We start from the raw sequence: 19,576 nt of genomic DNA, 5'->3' as shown, positions 1-19,576 counted from the left end.
GGCTGAATACACCCAGAATACACAGAATACTGTACATCACAGGGTAGACAAACAGATACACACACACTCACACCAGGGCCAGTATTTGCATAAGCCAATTAACCCTACCAGTATGTAGCTACCTGTAGAGTACTTGGAGAAAACCCACATGAACCCAGAGAGAACATGCAAACCCCACACATACTGTACCCCAGAAAGATCAACGTTACATTCAGAAATACAATCGAGAATAGTTTTGTGGTATTTGTTTTGATGACACATAAAAACCTAAAGGCGATTAAAATGTATAATCTTTCCACATGTCATGTCATTAGGAAGTACAATAAGATCCCGCTTTGTTTAACAATGGTTTAAAAATTAATATAATTGGTGAGAAAGTAGTTCTCCTTACTTATAATTAAAGGACTTAGAAGTCAAAGGAAATGATTTACGTTGCTTAATTTTAAAACCTAAGTTATAAAGGCATACGCGATCTGTGCCTTAAGCGTTCCAGGCTGCAGACGGCTCATTCTGTATTACAGAGCTCCGCGCCTCCTCCCTCTCTCGGTGCCGCCTCTTCTCTGACACAGAGCAGTGGGCGGGGAGCTATTTTCCCAGCCTCTGATTGGGGAAATAAAAGACCTACTGATCTACTTCGTACCATAGGAAGATGGTAGAATATGATTTTTTTCTTTGTGTTTATGAAATTCAAGTGTTTTAAATGTTTGATTAAAAAGTAATTTACAGCGTAAGTTTCCAAGCTGTTCACGAGGAAGAAAAATCATCCGTTTTAATGCGCATAAAAAGTGTTTTTTAACTAAACCCGTTTTTAATAGCTTTTAAAAGTCCTGTAATTCCTAAGTTATTCAATTCATTGTTTTTTTTCTTAATAAAAACTCAGTCGCCCATGGTGCCTCCAGTTAAATTGTAGAGATTCTTGTTTGAAGGTGTCGGTGTGTTTTGACTATGTTACATGTGGGAGAATGTGTAGATCACGTGTAAAAAGTATGCAGTGTTGTATATTTTTGGGAAGAATGGGGTTTGTTTAGTTTCATTATAGTTTTTTTTTCTTTTTAGTGGGATTTGTATAGTATATAGGGGTTGTGTTTGTGTACTTTATGCTGTTTATTGCTTCACATTTTTATTGTTTATTATTTTTATTTTATGTGTTGTTATACTTAAAACCCTGGTTATTGTTTTTTTCTTCAAATGGGAATGTTGTTTTTCTCAACATATCTACAAACAACAATAATAAAATTTCCAGTTCACTTCCTCCAGTGTTGGTAATTTACATTGAGATTAATTTGAAGAAAACAACAACAACCTTATAACTAATTAAAATAACTATAAGAAGATAACATAATAATAAAATATACTAATATTTGTGAAGCAATTTTTATTATTGTTAAAAGTCAAAGTCTTTCTTTCTGTTTTCCTTTTCATTGTAACTCTGTGTGTCTCCCTGTTTCCAACTGTCTCCCTTCCTGACACTTTCTTCTTCCTTCTGGACACCAAATTTTGAAGCAGCAGTTATCTTCATCATCCTCCTCCATGGACACTATGAGAAGATAATGACATGATGTTGTATATTACTGCTGAGCTGGGTGTTGTAGTGAAGACAAACAGAAAGATGTGGATGAGCTGTGCAGATGTTCAGCTGTTCTCCTGTCTTTTTGTCTGCAGGGTGTGGAGCTGTAAACTAACAGAGAGATGCTGTGAAGATCTGGCCTCTGCTCTTCAGTCTCAACACTCCAGTCTGAGAGAGCTGGATCTGAATTTAAATAACCTGCTGGATTCAGGAGTGAAACTGTTGTCTGCAGCTCTGAGGGATCCCAACTGTAAATTAACAACACTGGGGTAAGTGAACACTGGTGATTTCTTAGTTTTTTATTGTTTTATTTAGGTATCCTGAGACACACAACATTCCGTTTTTCCCATGCATTAGAAAAGAAATACATAGGAAGTAAAGAACAAAAAAGAAGGGGGGCATCTAGAACGACAAAAAACTGCTGTGCAATTTTATACAAGTTCTTGTTTGTGGCTTCTTTGTTAATATCTCATTACTGAGAGACTCGACATGCAATCTTTCCCATTTCGCCCATCTTTTTTACATGTGTATACAGTATGTTGTTGTTGATTTATAATTCTGTGAGTAATATTCTTCATGAGATTTCATTCACAGAGTCCTTCTTCATTTGAACACAAGGTCTGTCCAGCTTTAACCAGTTTCTAGTGATTTATTTTATGCCTGCACTTCTGACAGTTCTAAACAAGTATCTTCCTTTCTCTGAAGGCAGTTCATCTGGTGTTTGACCAAGAAATAAAAGGACTCCTAATGAGGATTTGTTTATATTTCTTCAATAAATTTTCACCAATTTATTTTCATACCAAATGGTGTTTATAATATGCCAGGTTTTCCTTGCAATTCATCCAACAATTTGTGATTCCAAATTTATAATATTTTGTTTGTAATTGGTGTTTCTTTCAATATTTAATATGAACTTTTTACTCATATTCTCTCCATGAATGGGGATTGCTGGATTTATGCAGATTTGAACGTTATTAGATTCTTCAATTGCTGTGGAAGTGCCAACCTCCTTTTCTCACCTGTGTCTTACTCTTGTATTCCTTCTGTATATTCTGATATTTTATACACATCTGAAAGGATGTAGCTATGGAAATAAGTAAGGTATGCAAAATTTATCAGTTTATCAATAAACTTAGAGTCTCATTTACTTCTTCTCAGCTTTGAATTTCCCCAGTGTTTTCTCCTCTGTCTCTCTACTTTGACTTTGCCTGTTTGACCACATCTTGGACTGATCCCTGTGCTTTGAACCCTGCATGTTAAAGACTCTCCTTCAGACTCTCCCTCGTGCTTTAATCAGTTCCTCTCAGCTCAACCCCTGCCTTTTCGATTGCGTCTCTAGTTTCACTTTCGCCTGCCTGCCCTGCTTGCTTCCAGCAGAACAAAGAATGCATTCTGAAAATAAATTCTGCAATTTAAATACAGTAATCACATAGAAAAGAAGTTGTATTCTGAAAAAAATAAAGAAATAGTAATTTTGATGGGTTTATAGAAATAGTGTAGTGGAGCTAGTTTGGACATGGTGACCTCATTGCCCTCCCTGTGCGTAGCAGGGACCTCAGCCGCCTGGGCTGAGGGAGGTCTCCTTTAGCTCATGTGGCTGGTTCCCTGTTGCGTAACGCCAGAGACCCGGCTTTGTGCCCCAAGTCTTGCAGGACGAACTGGTAGGGTGGAGCGGCAGAGGGCACGAGCCCGTACGGAACTGCGATGGTCACAATAGCATGGGACCCTGACTTTAAACCACATAAAATAGATGTTTTAGTAATGGTCATTGAGATGCATAAGGAAGGTCTGGAACAAGACAGAAATCCTGGAAGTATCTTCATTCTTTCTGTCTTCATCCTTCTCAAGAATGAGACAGGCAACAGTTTCCATCTATTGAAGTCTTGCTTGAGCTGATTTTCTAGCACCTCTTAGTTACATTTTAATGTGTTCTCTAGGTTTCTGGGTATTGAAAGTGCTAAGATAACATCTTATCTTATCCCAATCCTATTGGAAATTAAATTTGTTTTTGACCTCCAGGGATATAGATTCCCCACTAACATTGCTTCAGATTTAATCCCTATTCTGACAAGATGCTGTAGTCTATGATTACATCTGTGAGAACAGGACAATTTGTTGAATTTCAGCTGTATATAACACCATCTCATTTTTATAAAGAGCCTGATTGTGTGTTCCTCCTGCTATATCACCTCCCTCTGTATCGTTGTGTTGTCTTATGTTCTGATAGAATAAATCAGTGGTGACAAGCATCTCCTCGTCTTGTTCCCCTGTATGAATTTAAGCTCTTTGACAGAATACTATTAGCCTGTTCTTGTGCTTTTGGTTTTATATAAAAAAAACATTGTGAAAACCTACAAGTTTTAAATACAAAAGGTTGTAATACCCTGTCAAATGCTTTTTCTGGATCCACGTTTTTTTCATTTCGGTTTTTGTGTTTGAAGATACAATTTAGTTTAGCCAAATAGTCAATTTCCACCTGGAATGATGTCCTCTCAAACAGTTTATAATAACTGCTATTACAAAATGTAATTATACAGTAGAACTATACAGTATACAGTAGAAGTCTGTATGCAGTAGAAGAAATATGCAGGATGAAACAAAACAAAAATATTTTTTTCTTGGTTTTCAAAAGATCACATTTTCAAATTTTAGCCTTGTCAGACAGCTGAAAATGCTTGTAGATGTTACCATATGTGTACTAGCTTGGATAAAACATCAAGACGAATTTGTAAATATAAATAAAGTTACTTAATTTTTGTGAATAAAGGACCTGGAATGATAATGGTCACATATCCAGAATTATTATTCAAAAATATGAAAAGCTATAATAGTTATTGCTATATTACTATATACCCCCCCCCCCGCAGTGTGTTGTGTATATTGTATAATGTATTGGAACAAGTAATAGGTTTATTCCATGCTGAAAAAAAGAAGAAAGAGAACACAACGTTTCGGCCGTGGAGCCTTCTTCAGTTGTGAGAGAGACAGGGCAGTAGGCAAAGGTAATGTAGCGGGAGAACAAAGGCTGGGAGGGAGGAGGAGTGAGAGGCGGGAGCAGGGGACAGAAAGAGAGGCCAATCAAGAGGTGTGAAGTCAGAATAGGTGTAGAGAGGTGTGAAATGAAACTTCCAATGAATGGAGAAAAGTTAAAAGAACAGTAGTCTGTCATTAAGAGAAGGGAGAAGGTGTGATCCTAGCTGCAGAATCATTTTGGTTTCGGTAGTCTTTCTGATATATGAGTTCGGAAAACCGTCTTTGAGAACACAGACGGAGAGATTAGAGTGGTCGTGGCCGTCAGAGGTGAAATGAGAAACAATGGGCTTGGAGAGATCTTTAATCTTCACAGCAAACAGGCCATACAGTATTGAAAAAAAGAACAATCTGCCAACCAACTAAAACACACTCATATTCATTTTCAAGTTTTGGCTTCTTGTTCGCTTACATCGACTAGTGAGCAGGAAGGGCCAGTTTTACATCACAATCCTCGCAAACTCTTGCTCTCGCCAGGGGTGAGACCAGCAGATTCTCGTCTTCCTTCACCAACATGGCAACCATGCAGTACTTTCACTTAGTTCATGATTTTGAACTGAAATTTGCAGAATTTTGCAATACTGCTTTGATACCAAGAGTTAAACCCTGTCTGAGAGCTTGGGACATCTGAGTGAGGTGTGGTTCAATATTGCAGATGGGGTCATGATTTTGATTAGGAGCAAGTGGGAATTAAATAGAAAGAAAAGTTCCACTCACTGCTCTATATTCAGACACATCTTTCTACAGTCTTCTTCATCCCACTGTGTCTCACCTTCCCCGTAATAAAACTGTAATGAGAAATGTAAGATGCCTGATCTTGTAAGAAAAGCTTCCCCTCTCATTTCCGTGTCTCGCAGGTTTAAACTTGCTCCTCACTCTCTTCTTCCTCTTTAACTTTGTCTCTTTCTTTCTCTTGTCTGTTCTCCATCTGTCTCAATCACTGTCTTCACAGCAGTAATGCCAGCCAGACCCTTTTCTGTAGTGCTGCTCAGTCAGTATAGAAGTGGTTATTCAGCAATAAGACCAGAGGGGAGTAAGGAGCACTCTGCTTCAACATTGTGGACAGTGTTGCACACACCTTTCCCCAAAACGTTAAAACTCTAAAATATCAGTGCTTTCCCATACTACAGGAGAGAATGTGCCTGTGACTCCCTGGGAACACAGTGTGCACTTTGGGGAATCAGTAATATGCATTTAAACTGACCCCGAGACAATAGATGTGTCCTAGGAATTAAGTTAAAAAGGATCAACTGGTGATTGGGATTTCTCAAAGCAAAATTTACATCATTCCAAATAGTGTCCAATGAGAAGTGTATCCATGAATGACACATCATTTTCCAGCTGTTATAGATCCTTAAGGATTTATATCAGGATCCAAGTAACAAAGAGTAACATTAGGACACTATTCACTAAGCTGTGTCCCCTGCATCTGTTATCTTACATAAGGGGTGACCCAGAGCTCCATGTCCCAAGTAACCCCATAAAAACACACAGCAGATGGAAGTAACAAAGAATGAAAAATTTTGTATATTATCCCTAACAATGGCAAAATACAAGTTTTGATGAAAAACTGGACAGTGTGAGCCCCATGTAGTCTGATTTTAATATGTCTTTCCACTAGGCACCACACTGTAATTGGGTACAAAACAATGGGGTTTAATTGTCATTCTTTAAAAGTCAATTTTCTAAAGTTGTAGCTCATGAAAATACCCAGATTTTTTTCCAGTGCTTTTCCAGTGCTACTCCAGTGTCTTCTACTGAAACTGGGGGAACAAAGACAGCACATTCTGCATGAAGGTTTTATAAAGCCAGGTCCATGGGTCTCAAAACCTTTTCAAAATCTAAAATTATACAGATACTTATTGGCAGTTATAGACACACAGTCATAGTTTTATAAGCAAATAGTAAAAGAGATGTTATCTTCTGGCAGCTCAGTTATAAATTTCTTAAAGATCAGAGTTTGCAATCCACTTTTTTTTTCATTGTAATCCACAATTTCTTCCAATACAGTATGTGGCCTTTTTGAGAGGTTTGAGGTGCCTGAAATGTATGAGCAATAAGTAGGCATAGCACACACCCGCATTTCATACACCACAGCTGTCACACACCTCTCTCACTTTTTTTTGTAACCTTAGTAGCCTTGATTTGTATTTCCATCAGTACAATTGGTGATGTTACTGAACTGACAAGGTTTTCTTAGCCTTTCAAAATAAAAAATAAAATTAAAAATAAATTATGAAATGTCCATTATTATTATCAGTGAGCTACTGGCAGTGACACTGACAAGGCAGACCTGTGCAGCGTATACACAGAGTGGCATCAGAGTGAGGAGCCAGGGTGTGTATTTGTTTTTTATAACAGAAAGTGTGTTGAGTCTCAGCACGAGTGGGATGTGATGAAGAGAGACTCGGGGTTGTTAATGTGAGAGGTCTGGGTGTGGGAGTGAGTCTCTGGAGACTGTGTGTGTGAGACTTAGTCTGGTGGCTTCAAGTGAGGATGTCAGAGGCTGGAGGTGACCTGGAAGTCGGAGTGCTGACTGGCCGTGAGGGGACCAGTGAGTGTCATGTGGGAGCAGGAGACTCCAGATCAGGGAAAGAACAGGAAGCTGCTTGTGGTGACTCGGAGCAGAGGGTGCCATCTCCCTGAAAGGGACCAGCCGGAGGGCGTGTGAGAGGTGAGGCTCAGTGAGTCCAGGAATCTGCGACAGAAGGGCTTGGCTCAGTGACGGACCTACATTATGATCTCAGAGGTCATCAGGTAGAAAGGCCAGTGGAGTCAGTAAGCTGGAGACTCAGGGCCTGAGAGTCTGTGAGACAGGGACCCAGAGGTCTCTGAGGATGTGTGCCCCATGCTCTTGTGCCATGATGAGGGAGTGAGCACATCACCATTCTTGAAGGAGAGGGCTTGCAAAAAATGTGAACACATTCCCCAGCAGGCTGTGAGGGGTGTGTCTGGAGTGGTGGACACGCCTGTTTGTGGGGGTCACTACCACCGTGATGTCACAGTATCATGGAGAAACATGGTTAGTTTTCTAACTAACCTGGAATCTATATCAATGGTTGTTATGGTCCTCAGTTGCAGAGTTATTTTTTTCCCTAATTGTTTTCTCTGTTTTTTGGGTGCTGCCAATTAAGATACTGTATTAATCAAATGTGGAAGAAGCATTTAAAAGGGGAAAATGAGACTGCAAAAGGGGGAATACTGAGAGATCGTAGACCGTGAATGAGGTTAGTTGAGTGGTGTGTTATAGGGATGGGGGAAAGACATGTTGTGTGATTTCTTTTATGCTTTCGGTTTGGTTAATGTAGATATGAGTAAGACGCAGAAGACTTTTTTTTTTGTACTATATGGCCTCATTGTTAGGTACGACCACCTTTCCGGTTCTAGCCTGTCTAGTTGTTTTTTTAGTCAGTTAGTTTGTCGGGAGGGGGGGGTCTTTTCTTTGTCTTTCCCCTCCCAATTGAAATACAAATGTGCACCTCTGTCTCCCTGTGTTTTTTTGGTATAATAAAGTGAATTTGTTTTTTCAAACATAATTGACTCTCTCTCACACATTATAATAGTAATTTTAACAGAACTACTGTACAGATGCAGCCATTCAAAGTGAGCGGTACAGACACATACCGGAGGTAATTGGCTGCGGCATCGCACATCATGACGCAAGATGACGCGGGGTACCGCGGTATGTGATTGGTTGACCGACAGGGGCACTCGTGGTCCGTTAGTCTGTCGTAGAAAGATTTACAGTACAGTAAACGTCTTTACTGTGCCCGTTGTAGATATTGAATTTTACCACTGAAGGGAAATCTTAGTAGCTGAGCATAAAAAGAATAGGAGCATACTGTAACGCGTGTGAAGGCCATAAACGATATTAATTTTGGAACATAAACATACAGTACTGTATATGGCTGGTCTTGGTACTTTAAAGTAAAAAATACACACCAGTATTCCATTTCTCCTTAAACATTTTAAGCATCGAAGTCTTTAACTAAAGAGATACCGGAGTCAACAAGCATACTTTTAGAATTTGATTAATAGGGAATATAATATGGAATCGCGTAATTAAAGAATTTAATAACGATATGATTACATACGTGTACTGCGACAGGGCTGTGTAGGGCTCATGGGACTTCCCCTGTAGCCTTCTGGTCTACATGCCCGACTGCCAACTCACAGGTTGTGTGTTCAAATCCAGCTGGTGCTGGACTCTCCTTTTAACGAACATTTCTTCGAAAAAATAGAATAGCGATATTATGGACAATCAATTGACTTTTATATTTCAAAATATCACAACATGATCGATTCTAAGTCATTTTTGATAACAATCAACAAACAAACATTTATTTGAAAAAATAAGACGTTTCCCTTGGTCAGAGATATAAATAGGCTGGGCAAACGATTTTTAAATTTTTTTAAAAAGAAAGAAAAAATGAGATATAATGATGTGTTCCTGCTTAACTTAGACATTGCACGACTTTAAAACCTATAAAAATGGGTTACGAGAGTTAAAAACCACTTTTTATGCGCGAAAAATGGGTGATTTTTCTTCCTCGTGATCAGCTCAGAATCTCTGTGTACGCTGTAAGGTTTTTACTTCTTAATTAAACGTTTAAAATACACGAATTTCATAAAGACAACACACGTTTCGAAGAGAAAAAATCCCATTCTTTTCTCTTCCTGTTGTGTGAAACTCATCAGCAGGTCTTTTTTTCCCAATCAGAGGCTCTGAAAATAGCGTACCGCCCACTGCGCTCCGTCAGAGAGGGGCGCGGCACCGAGAGAGGGAGGAGGCGCGGAGCGCAGCAGCACAGAACGAACGTTCTACTGCCTGGAGCGCTTATGGCAGCGATCGCGTCTGCATTTATAACTTAGTTTTTAAAATTAATCAAGCAATATGAAGCATCTCTTTTTACTTTTAAGTCACTTAATTATCATTAAGCACAGCTTTCTCACCACCTAGACTACTTTTTACAAAGCAGAAACTTCTTGTTCTGTCTAATGACATTACAAGTGGAAAGATTACAGAATTTAATCGTCTTTAAATTTGTTACGTTATACATTTTAGAAACGTTTCATCCATACAAACACCACAAAACTATTCTCGATTGTATTTCTGAATGGTATGTTACACTTAGTTCACTGTTTTAATTACACCTAATTAAGAAAGTTAGGTGTTAGCATAAACTATTAGCAATCAATATTAAATTTAGCACTGTAATAAGTTGTTGCACTTTCCCCCGCATCTTGTAAAAATATATTTTCATTGTTCAAATATACATTAAATCTGACTAATTAAATATAATTCAAAATATTTTGCTAACAATGTTAACTGTTTATAAATAATAAATTGTATTAACTAAAGAGTAGGATGGCACAGTTGTTAGTATGCTTTTTGTTTTGTTTCTTTTTCATAAATACAACAGTAGTACCTGATGTCTCAGCGCCTTTCAAAATTAAATTATGCATGCAAACCTGTGAACTAGAAAGATAACTAAGATATCCATCCATTTATAATGGTGGCAAAGTGGTTAGCATTGCTATCTTGGAGCACTGGGGTCCTAGATTCAATTCCTGCCATCCTGTGTGTGTGGGGTTTGCATGTTCTCTCTGGGTTACATGGTTTTTCTCCATATGTGTGATATGACTCCCTCTCGCACTCCAAAACATACTGGTAAGTTAATTGGTTTATGGGAAAACTGGCCCTGGTGTGTGTGTGTTTGTGTCTGTCTGTCCTGTGATGGACTGGCGCTATGTCCAGGGTGTATTCTGCCTTGTGTCCGTTGCTTACTGGGATAGGCTCCTAATCCTCTGTACTGGATAAAGAGATTAGAAATGGATGGAAGTAAAGGCACTGTGTGGATTGAACTATACACAGTGTTAGAAACCCACTATGAAATGGCAGCATCTCACTGAGAATAAATATTTTATAGTGCTGGCTTAAGTAAACAGCCTTTCCACCTCTCTTGCACATCAGTATCCATACCTAGTTATTTAAACAAATTGCCTCTAATTATAAACATCTTAATATGCTGGCTCTGTGGATCCGCATCAGCGATGTTTGCCCATTCCTTCAATTCATGTGCATCCAACACACAGTTCAATGCTAGCAACTACACAAAATCTAAAATACAATCCTCATTTCAGTATCTATGTAAACATACAGTCTGTTAACTTCATCATCTTCATCAAAAGTATGCCTAACCCCATTAGGAAGTGTTCTTGTTATCAGTGTATTCCTCAGCTATCCCAAAATTATCTTCTTACCAACATCTCTAGTTTTTTATCCTGCAATAACTCAGCCAACACTTAAATCTCGAAAAGCTGCTTGTGTTCATTTCTTTAAATCACAATATCATGTGTAAATACTGTCCATATAATACTCTGCATTGTGGAATAATAGTTTATTTTAAAGGGAACTAGAGAAACTAAGAACTAGAGAAATCAAGAAAGGCTTTTTTTTTCTAGAATTAATAAATGCACATCCTGTTCACTGGGGAAATTAAATCCACACTGAGCAATCTTCAATATGTTCAGAATATGACAGCGAGAATCCTATCAGGGATGCATTACACCTGTTTTCAAGTCCTTGCATTGGTTACCTATCAGGTTTCGAGTCAACTTCAAAATCCTCATCCTCATTCAGTACCTACAGTATATGGCTTATTATCTGTCTACTCCCCACCTTTGTCCGTCTGACTCTGGTCTTCTAGCTGTCCTCAAGAACATCTACATTCTGTGGGTGACAGGGTCTTCTCTAGCTGCACCCCAGAGCTCTCAATTTGTATTCCCAGTGATATCAGTCACGTACCCTGAGTGCATTTAAATCTAACCTCAGAACCTTTCTTTTCAGAAGACTTAGTGTCTGTATGTGCTTCATTTTCTAATTTTGGTAGCACCTCTAACTGCTTGTCTTTCTTATATGTATTTACTTTGTAATCTGTGGTCCTTTTATCTGTTTTTATATCTACTGTATTGCTTTGAGATGCCACTTTTAAAGCTGATATATAAAATAAAGTTTTTTATTATTGTTATAGAGAAACATGATCAGTTTTCCCTGGTCCAGATAAAAAGATCTAAAGCATACTAGTTTGTCACTCTTCTCATTCCCTTTGCTAAATAACTTTTCATACTAATCTGATCAATCTAACTGCCTGTTTTCTGTGCTTTCTCTATCCTGCTAGATTTGCAATTATTCTGAACATTTTCTTCTTGAAATAACTCATTTCTAAATACCTTTTTTCACTGTTAACATCTTGCAGCAAAGCTGCGACAAAATATACACTTAGCACAGTTCATCCTGCTACCAACATTGAATAACAAAATCTTAAGATTTCTATATTTATGTCTTTATTTAGTGGTTTCATTAGTGACAAAGGCTAAACTTTCTTGGAAAAATGTCTTTTATGTGTTGCAGAAAAAACTGACTTGCTTTAACAAAGTATGTTTACAAATCCTTTCACCTGGCAATCTACCTGAATGCCCAACTATCTGAGAAGCCCTCCATGAAACCATGGTTGCTATTAATTCATTTAGGGCTTATTGACAGAATTGCTGTTTTTTATGCATGCTAATTTTCTGATTCCTCACTCTGTTTCATGTTTATAGATAAGACTTTATTGATCGTGAAGGGAAATTGATGTACATGATGAACATGTTTGCATGTTCTTTTGTAACATACACCTTTTTGTGATTTGTTTTGTATATCTAAGCAAGTGTTCCTGCATCCCTCTTCTGCACTTTAGTCATGGCTTTTTTTCTGTTTGCTTATTTCAAAGCAACACCTGCTCCATTTCTAAAACTTTTTACTCATGTGCATTTTTGTATTTTTTACACCTCTAGCACTTTAACATCCTGAATTTTCATTTGCCTTAATTTGTAGAATGAACTTGAGTTTTAGCCTAAAGAAGTTTTCATTATCTTTTGTTTCTTGTCCTACAACTGTTATTATTGATCACCGAATTATTGTTCTTAACATGACTTCATTCAGCCTTTCCTGAACGTCTATGACAGGCAGAGAGAGTGCTGTTTCTGGTGCGATCTTTTGCAGCTGACATTTCACTGTTTTAAACGAGCAAGAAATTAGATTGCTCATAGATCACTTATCCTATATAAACACAGCGTAATTGTCCTCCGAAAATCCTCTTTTTCTTGTTCGTTTTAGAGACCTTGATCGAAACTGATTTTAGATGTCAGAAAGGATTTCTTTTCTCTGTATTTCCTACATTGCTTTGTCGAGATTTTAACTTTATATCTAACTTTATATCTAGGCTCAGATTTCAACTATAAATCGTACAGTAATAAATAGCAGTAAATACTGATGTTTTGCGCCCTCTTACCACAAAAATATATATGTTTTGTAGCTGGGATGAACTTTATTTCATACGCGTAGCTACTGCGATTCGGACACGGACAGTTAAACATGGCGGCAAATCAGACACCCAGAGAGGGGAGGGGGGGGGCGTCTTCTCGCCTCCATAACTAAAATGCCAAATAGGAGTGGCTTAAGCGACATACACAGTCGTGTAACTGACAGTTTGAGGTAGCCTATCGTGTAAATTTCGCTTTGTTGCTGATAGGTTAAGCTTTCGAAACTCTGCCCCAAAGTCATGTGACTGATTTTTCGCCCTGTTTCGTTGGTTAAACGCAATGATCACAAGCACCACCATGGTAACTGGGATGTGTAGTTTTTAATTCCGTTTGAATTATAACTGTACGTACTGTCTTCGTATTTGGCCAGGGCTTTAAAGAGAGGGCGCGCCAAAAATTTTCGGTGCCGTCGTCTCCGCTTTAAAGGTACCCCCGTCGCGGAAGAATTCGATCTCGGGACGTTTGCCCAGCGTAATATAAATATATAATATATAAATAACGTAAATTTAACTAACGTGAAATAGCGTGTGAAAAAGTGGTAGTTTTAAGCTTTTCTGCTAATATAATATGGAATCGCGTATCTAAAGAATTTAATAACGATATGATTATATTGGTGTACTGCGACAGGGCTGTGTAGGGCTGTATCGCCTCTCTCTTCATGCGACTGTACCAGGAAGAGGATTTCTTTCTATTCGAAACGTGTATTTTAAAAGTTTAAGAAGTAAAAACCTTACAGCGTACACAGATTTCTAAACTGATCAGGATCGTTATCTTTGTCTTATGCATAATAATGTTCACCGCTCTGTCCAGCAAATTAATAACAAACTTTATTTTATATAGCGTTTTAAACGAATAAGTAATTAGATTGCTCATAAACCTAATCACTTGCTTTTTCTTTTTATTTAGGCTCTGATTTCAACTATAGATCGTATTATTAAAAACCATAATAACAACCAACCAACAAAAACAACCATATAAACATAATACCAACCAAAAACATAGATAACGACCACAATACAAAATCAAATATATCAAACCATTATACTCTCGCAAATTCCTCCAAGTATCATAATCCCACCCCTTATGCAAAACCAAACCCTCCTCCCGTCCCAGTTTATCCTCTTTATCATAAACAAGATCCACCTCAATTTTCAACATAAAGCATTACTGTTTACTGGGCTTTTGAGGGGGGGGGGGGGGGTGTCTTTCGCTGAAAATCTCGCCTGCTTCAACTTTACGAGTACAACCCCCTCTCTGCCGGAGTGCTGGCTGTGACGAATTAAACCGATTTCACAGGTATTTTCAAAGTAGAAAGTACAGTGTTAACTGGTAGCTGGGCTCCTCAATGAAATCGCTTTAACATGCTAATGCGTTGGTGTAACAGTCCTGGAGTGGCAAGCTTCCAATGTCAACTCGACTCGATTGGAAGACAATGAACGTATTTTAGCCCTAAATGAATTAATAGCAAACATGGTTTACATAAAAGACATTTTTCCAAGAAAGTTTATAATAATACGATCTATAGTTGAAATCTGAGCCTAAATATAAAGGAAAAGCATTTTCAGAGAGCAATCACGCTGTGTTTATGTAGAAAAAGCGATTAGGTTTATGAGCAATCTAATTACCTATTCGCTTAAAACACTATATAAAATAAAGTTTATTTAGAGATGAATGATCTGTGTCGCAGTTTAAATAATTTTCGTAGGAGGGCTTGGACAGATTCCATTGCATTTTTGCAATTTACGTTGCATTGTCCAATGTGCTGTTGTAATACAGTTTAGAATACAGTTAGTCTAAGCTTTATCAGCTTTATTTATGGGTTGCAATTTAGAAAAAGTCAAAAACCACACTCAAAATGCAATTTAGAGCTTTATGGCAAGAGGAGACACCCAAATTATAATGTAACTTGCCACTGTTTGTGCATGAACAAAGTTATACTGCAATTTTCCTTAGATACGCGATTAAAAAAAATTATTTTTTTGAATCCGCGGCGGAACACACTCCATAAGAATCAGCGCTTTTATACAGTATATCGCCTTTAAACACATATATTTAAACACGCGTTTACGATTCAAATCAATATAAATGTTTATTTTGTAACGCATAGGTGACTATTCATTGTTATTAAAAAGACTTAAATTCGATCATGTTGTGATATTTAGAAATATAAATTTGTTTGGTGCGAGTGAGGTTTTATTTAATCTCTGACCCAGGGAAACGTTTCATTTTTTCAAAGAAATGTTTGTTAAAAAATAAAGTCGTAGTTCCATGAGATTCAATCACAGACCATGTGACATGGGAGTCAGGAAACTAACACACAGTGCCACCAGATTTGATAACACTATAAAAACGCTATAAAATAATGTGACTAGGCACAGAACAAGTTTACAGCACAGTACAATAATAAATGCTGACCATGACTTTAGAAGCATAAATTGCCTTACACTCAATTTAAACACAAGCTGTCTTTAGCCCTCTAAGCTGGTTCATACAGAAATGTAGAGATCCAGGCTCAGAACACACAGCTTCATTAGCGAATACATATGCAGGACAACTAGAGAAGACGTTTTACAGAGGATGGATTTTTAGAAACATCCCATCAGTGACATTACTGAAGTCAACTCCTAGGTACTGTAACTGTCGTGTGGATAGTTTCACAAGAATCAGACAAAGGTTTAAGCATCGCTTGTTCTAGATAAAACTGCAAAAAAAAAAACAACAACCCATAATGTACTTCTTTGCGGCTCTGTTTGCCCAAATCATATATTCACAACGTGAAATTTAGAAAATAATATTACGTAACCAAAATCCGCAATATGGAAACAGAACCTGTGTAATTGTTGATAGATGATGTACTCGTAACATTTTTACAAGATGAACTACAACATTTAAAAAATGACTTGTATGTACTTGATATCTCTAATCAATCCACGGCGACATTGTTAAAGCAGAGTCCCAGCACAAAACGAAACTAAAACGCCCTGGGCATACCGTTTCGCGCTTCTTATTAGTTGCTCAAAAGTAATTTGACCGTATGAAATGCATAATATAAACCTAGAAACATATACGTGAGCAGTATTTACGTACTGTAGTATCGGTGTTAAGACATACCCCCCAAATACTGTAAATCAAGTTAAAAATATCTCAAGACCGATTCTGGTCATAATGAAACCATGTTTCGTGTATGTTTTCTTTAAAGTACCGAGACCAGCCATATACTGTATGTTTATGTTCCAAAATTAATATCGTTTATGGCCTTAACACGCGTTGCAGTATGCTCCTATTCTTTTTATGCTCAGCTAAGATTTCCCTTCAGTGGTAAAATTCCACATGAATATTCAATACTTAAAAGGGGACAGTTAAGACATTAAATATACATATACATACTGTATACAGTACAGTTTTCCTACGGTAATATGTTTATGTTCCTAAATCAATCTCTTTTATGAGCATGTGAAAGGCAAGGTGAATCGGAGATTCTCAAAAATTACTGTACTTTGCATGATTGGAAACAAATGCGTGATTGCGAAATGCTGTGGTGTTACTTTTACAAAGACGGTCAATGAAAAAAAGAATGTTGACCAGGGCAATACTTTGAGTTTACACTTACTGAAATGGTTCCATAAAATCTGGTATACGGAAAACAAAGCGTTGATACATACAAGTATCTTTTAATACAGTCTTTGCTGTGCTCTTGAGGATCCTTGTGATATTTTGAGCTCTAGTTGAATGATAAGTGTCGCATTTTAAATCATTTTCGTAGTTAGAAATTATGAAACGCCCTGTTAAAAGCAAGGAAGTTTTTATGCCCGTTGAAGTAAAACAAAATGCCTGACAAAGTATGGCTTGGACAGATTCCAAGTGCTTGTACAAATGTGCTAAAGAAATTATACTTTGAGTATACAGCTTGTCCAAAGTCATCCATTATTAATACTATTAGTAATATCTTCGGTAAAGGCTTTGAAGCATAAATATTTCTGATAAAGGTAGGTTGTGTACTTTTGTCCAACTGAGCAATCTTGCTTTCATAAAATATACCAACATTTTAATGACTGATGATTAACATGCTGTAATACACAGTTCAAAATTAAAAGCTCAAATGCTGTACATGAGAGGTTAAGCTCCCCCTGGCGGTTTTACAAGGTGACGCCGGATAGTTTCCGGCATGACGTCAAATGACGCACGATTAACCGTGTGATACTGCGTGACACCGCGTGACACCGCGACACGCCCACCGGGGTATGCCGCGAAATACCCCACCCATTTTGAATGGCTGCATCTGTATAGTACTCTATTGACAATGGAGTCCAACTGTATTAATATTAATGTTATTCAAATGAAATGTACAGATGGATCTCTACAGATGGAAAGATTTCCCCTGTGGCAAAGTCTGAGGCAGAATTCTGGTTCATACAGACTTACTCTCTCTTGACCTGCTGTTTTGTACTGAAGTTCAGTTTCATGACTCATACAAAGTGGATGCAGTCACACGGTCGATTCCTCTGCCAAATTATGATTGAGATTGTTTATTGCTTCACATTTTGATTATGTGTTGTTATAGTTATAACCTTGCTTGTTTTTGTTTAAATTGTTTATTTTCTTCAAAAGAGAATGTTGTTTTCCTCAACACATCTTCAAATAACAATCAAAATCTCCAGTTCTCTTTCTCTAGTGTTGTTAATTTACATTTTGTATGAATTCAACCATGTGAAGAATAACAACCAAAGCTATAACTTTAACAAAACGCCATAAAATGTGAAGCAATTTCTATTATGGTTAAAAGTCAAAGTCTCTCTCATTCTATTTCCCTATTCCAACCATTGTAGCTTCATGTGTCTCCCTGTTTCCCACTGTCTCCCTTCCTGGCAGTTTTTTCTAATCTTTCTTCTTCTTTCTGCAGCCCAAAATTTGATGCAGCAGTTATCTTCATCACCCTCATCCATGGACACTCTGAGATGGATAATGCCATGATGTTTTATATTACTGCTGAGCTGAGTGTTGTAGTGAAGACTTGGAAAGAAGGATGTGGATGAGCTGTGCAGATGTTCAGCTGTGCTCCTGTCTTTTTGTCTGCAGGATGAGGAGCTGTGAACTAACAGAGAGATGTTGTGAAGATCTGGCCTCTGTTCTTCAGTCTCAACACTCCAGTCTGAGAGAGCTGGATCTGAGTAAGAATAACCTGGGGGATTCAGGAGTGAAACTGCTGTCTGCAGCTCAGAGGGATCCCAACTGTAAATTAACAACACTGCAGTAAGTGAACACTGGTGATTTATTTGTATTGTTTTATTTAGATATGTTAAGACTCACAGCATTCCATTTTTCACATGCATCAAAATGTAACAAATAGAAAATACAAAACAAAAAAGAAGGGTGACATATAAAAGTATTCTTTGTCTAATTTTATACAAGTTCTTGTCTTTGGGCTCTTTGTAAACATATGATTACTGAGAGGCTCAAAACACAACCTTTCCCAATTGTTAAAATATATACTGTATATGTTGTAGATTTTTAATTCTGTAGGTAATTTTCTTCTTGAAAGTGATTCTAGATTTGAACACTAGGTCTGTCCAGCTTTAACCAGTTTCTAGTGATTCTCTCCAGGAAGGTGAATTAGTGGATTTATGCAGATTTTAATGTTTTTAGATTCTTCAGTTGCTATGGGAGTGCCAGCCTCCCTTTCCATTTGAATCTTACCCTTATCTCTTATATTCCTCCCTTTTTTATGATATTTTATATACATCTGAAAGGAAGTAGCTATGGAAGTGAGTTAGATTTGCAATACTTATCAATTTGTTAATCTCAAGGTTCTTCCGGATGCTATTATCATATTTTAATTTGCATGCAGTATGATGCGCCACGCCCACCATGTTTTGACGCAACATACTCTGCGCTTTTTAATGGCTGGATCTGTATATTAAAGTGGAACTGTGATGCTTTTTTTACATTTTGGGATTATAATGAATCTGCAATGATGAGTGCATTTCAAATCATAAGGAAACTACCAAGTACAAGATACCGTATCATAACAATCTCCAATTTATATCACAAAACAGATGAAGTGTCAATGTATGTGTAGTGCCATATTGCCATCATTGTCTGTGATTCAGAATAAGGCATGCTTTAGACCAAGGAAATTTTGCTACTATGTTAATTCTAAATATTTTAATGAGACTGACACATACAAGACAACACGTTTTAGATTCTTTTAAGTATTGCAAAAAAGGAAACCTGCCAATCAACTAAAACATACTCATTTATTTTCATTTCATTTCTTGTTCACTTGCAGCGACTAGTGAGCAGGAAGGGCTGGGTTTATGGTGCAATTTGCACAAAATCTTGCTCTCGCCCTTGGTGAGACCAGCTGATTCTCATCTGCCTTCAACAACATGGCAACCACGCAGTATTTCCACAGAGTTCATGATTGTGTACTTAATTTGAAATGATAAATTTTGAGATACTATCAGTTTATTTTGTTACGGATATTTAAAACCCAGTCTAAGAATTTAGGACTGCAGTTCCCCTTTTAGATCCTAGTGAGGTGTGGACCAATACTGCAGGTGGGATCATGATTTTGATTGGGAGCAAGTGGGATTTAGTTCCACACAGAGCTAC

The 19,576-nt window shown here is 37.5% G+C and overlaps 1 protein-coding gene across 17 annotated transcripts in view; it reads left to right on the top strand.

Moving 5' to 3' along the window:
- The window catches only part of LOC148647083 (NACHT, LRR and PYD domains-containing protein 3-like), a 1,669,284-nt gene that overhangs the window by 527,060 nt on the left and 1,122,648 nt on the right, over window positions 1-19,576 (top strand). For 8 of the 17 annotated variants that reach the window (XM_088609304.1, XM_088609298.1, XM_088609296.1 and 5 more), the window contains 2 exons: window positions 1,663-1,836; window positions 18,041-18,214. The exons of 3 other annotated variants lie outside the window; for them this stretch is intronic. In XM_088609304.1, the coding sequence (XP_088465430.1) occupies window positions 1,663-1,836; window positions 18,041-18,214 (348 nt within the window). The remainder of the gene's footprint in view (window positions 1-1,662; window positions 1,837-18,040; window positions 18,215-19,576) is intronic. 6 more of the 17 variants (XM_088609309.1, XM_088609307.1, XM_088609299.1 and 3 more) reach the window with 2 other exon arrangements.

The sequence above is a fragment of the Lepisosteus platostomus genome, chromosome 16 (assembly GCF_059453375.1).
Source record: "Lepisosteus platostomus isolate fLepPlt1 chromosome 16, fLepPlt1.hap1, whole genome shotgun sequence".
NCBI lineage: Eukaryota > Metazoa > Chordata > Actinopteri > Semionotiformes > Lepisosteidae > Lepisosteus > Lepisosteus platostomus.
The sequence above is the reverse complement of the archived record's forward strand: the minus strand, read 5'-3'. Positions and strand labels throughout refer to the sequence as shown.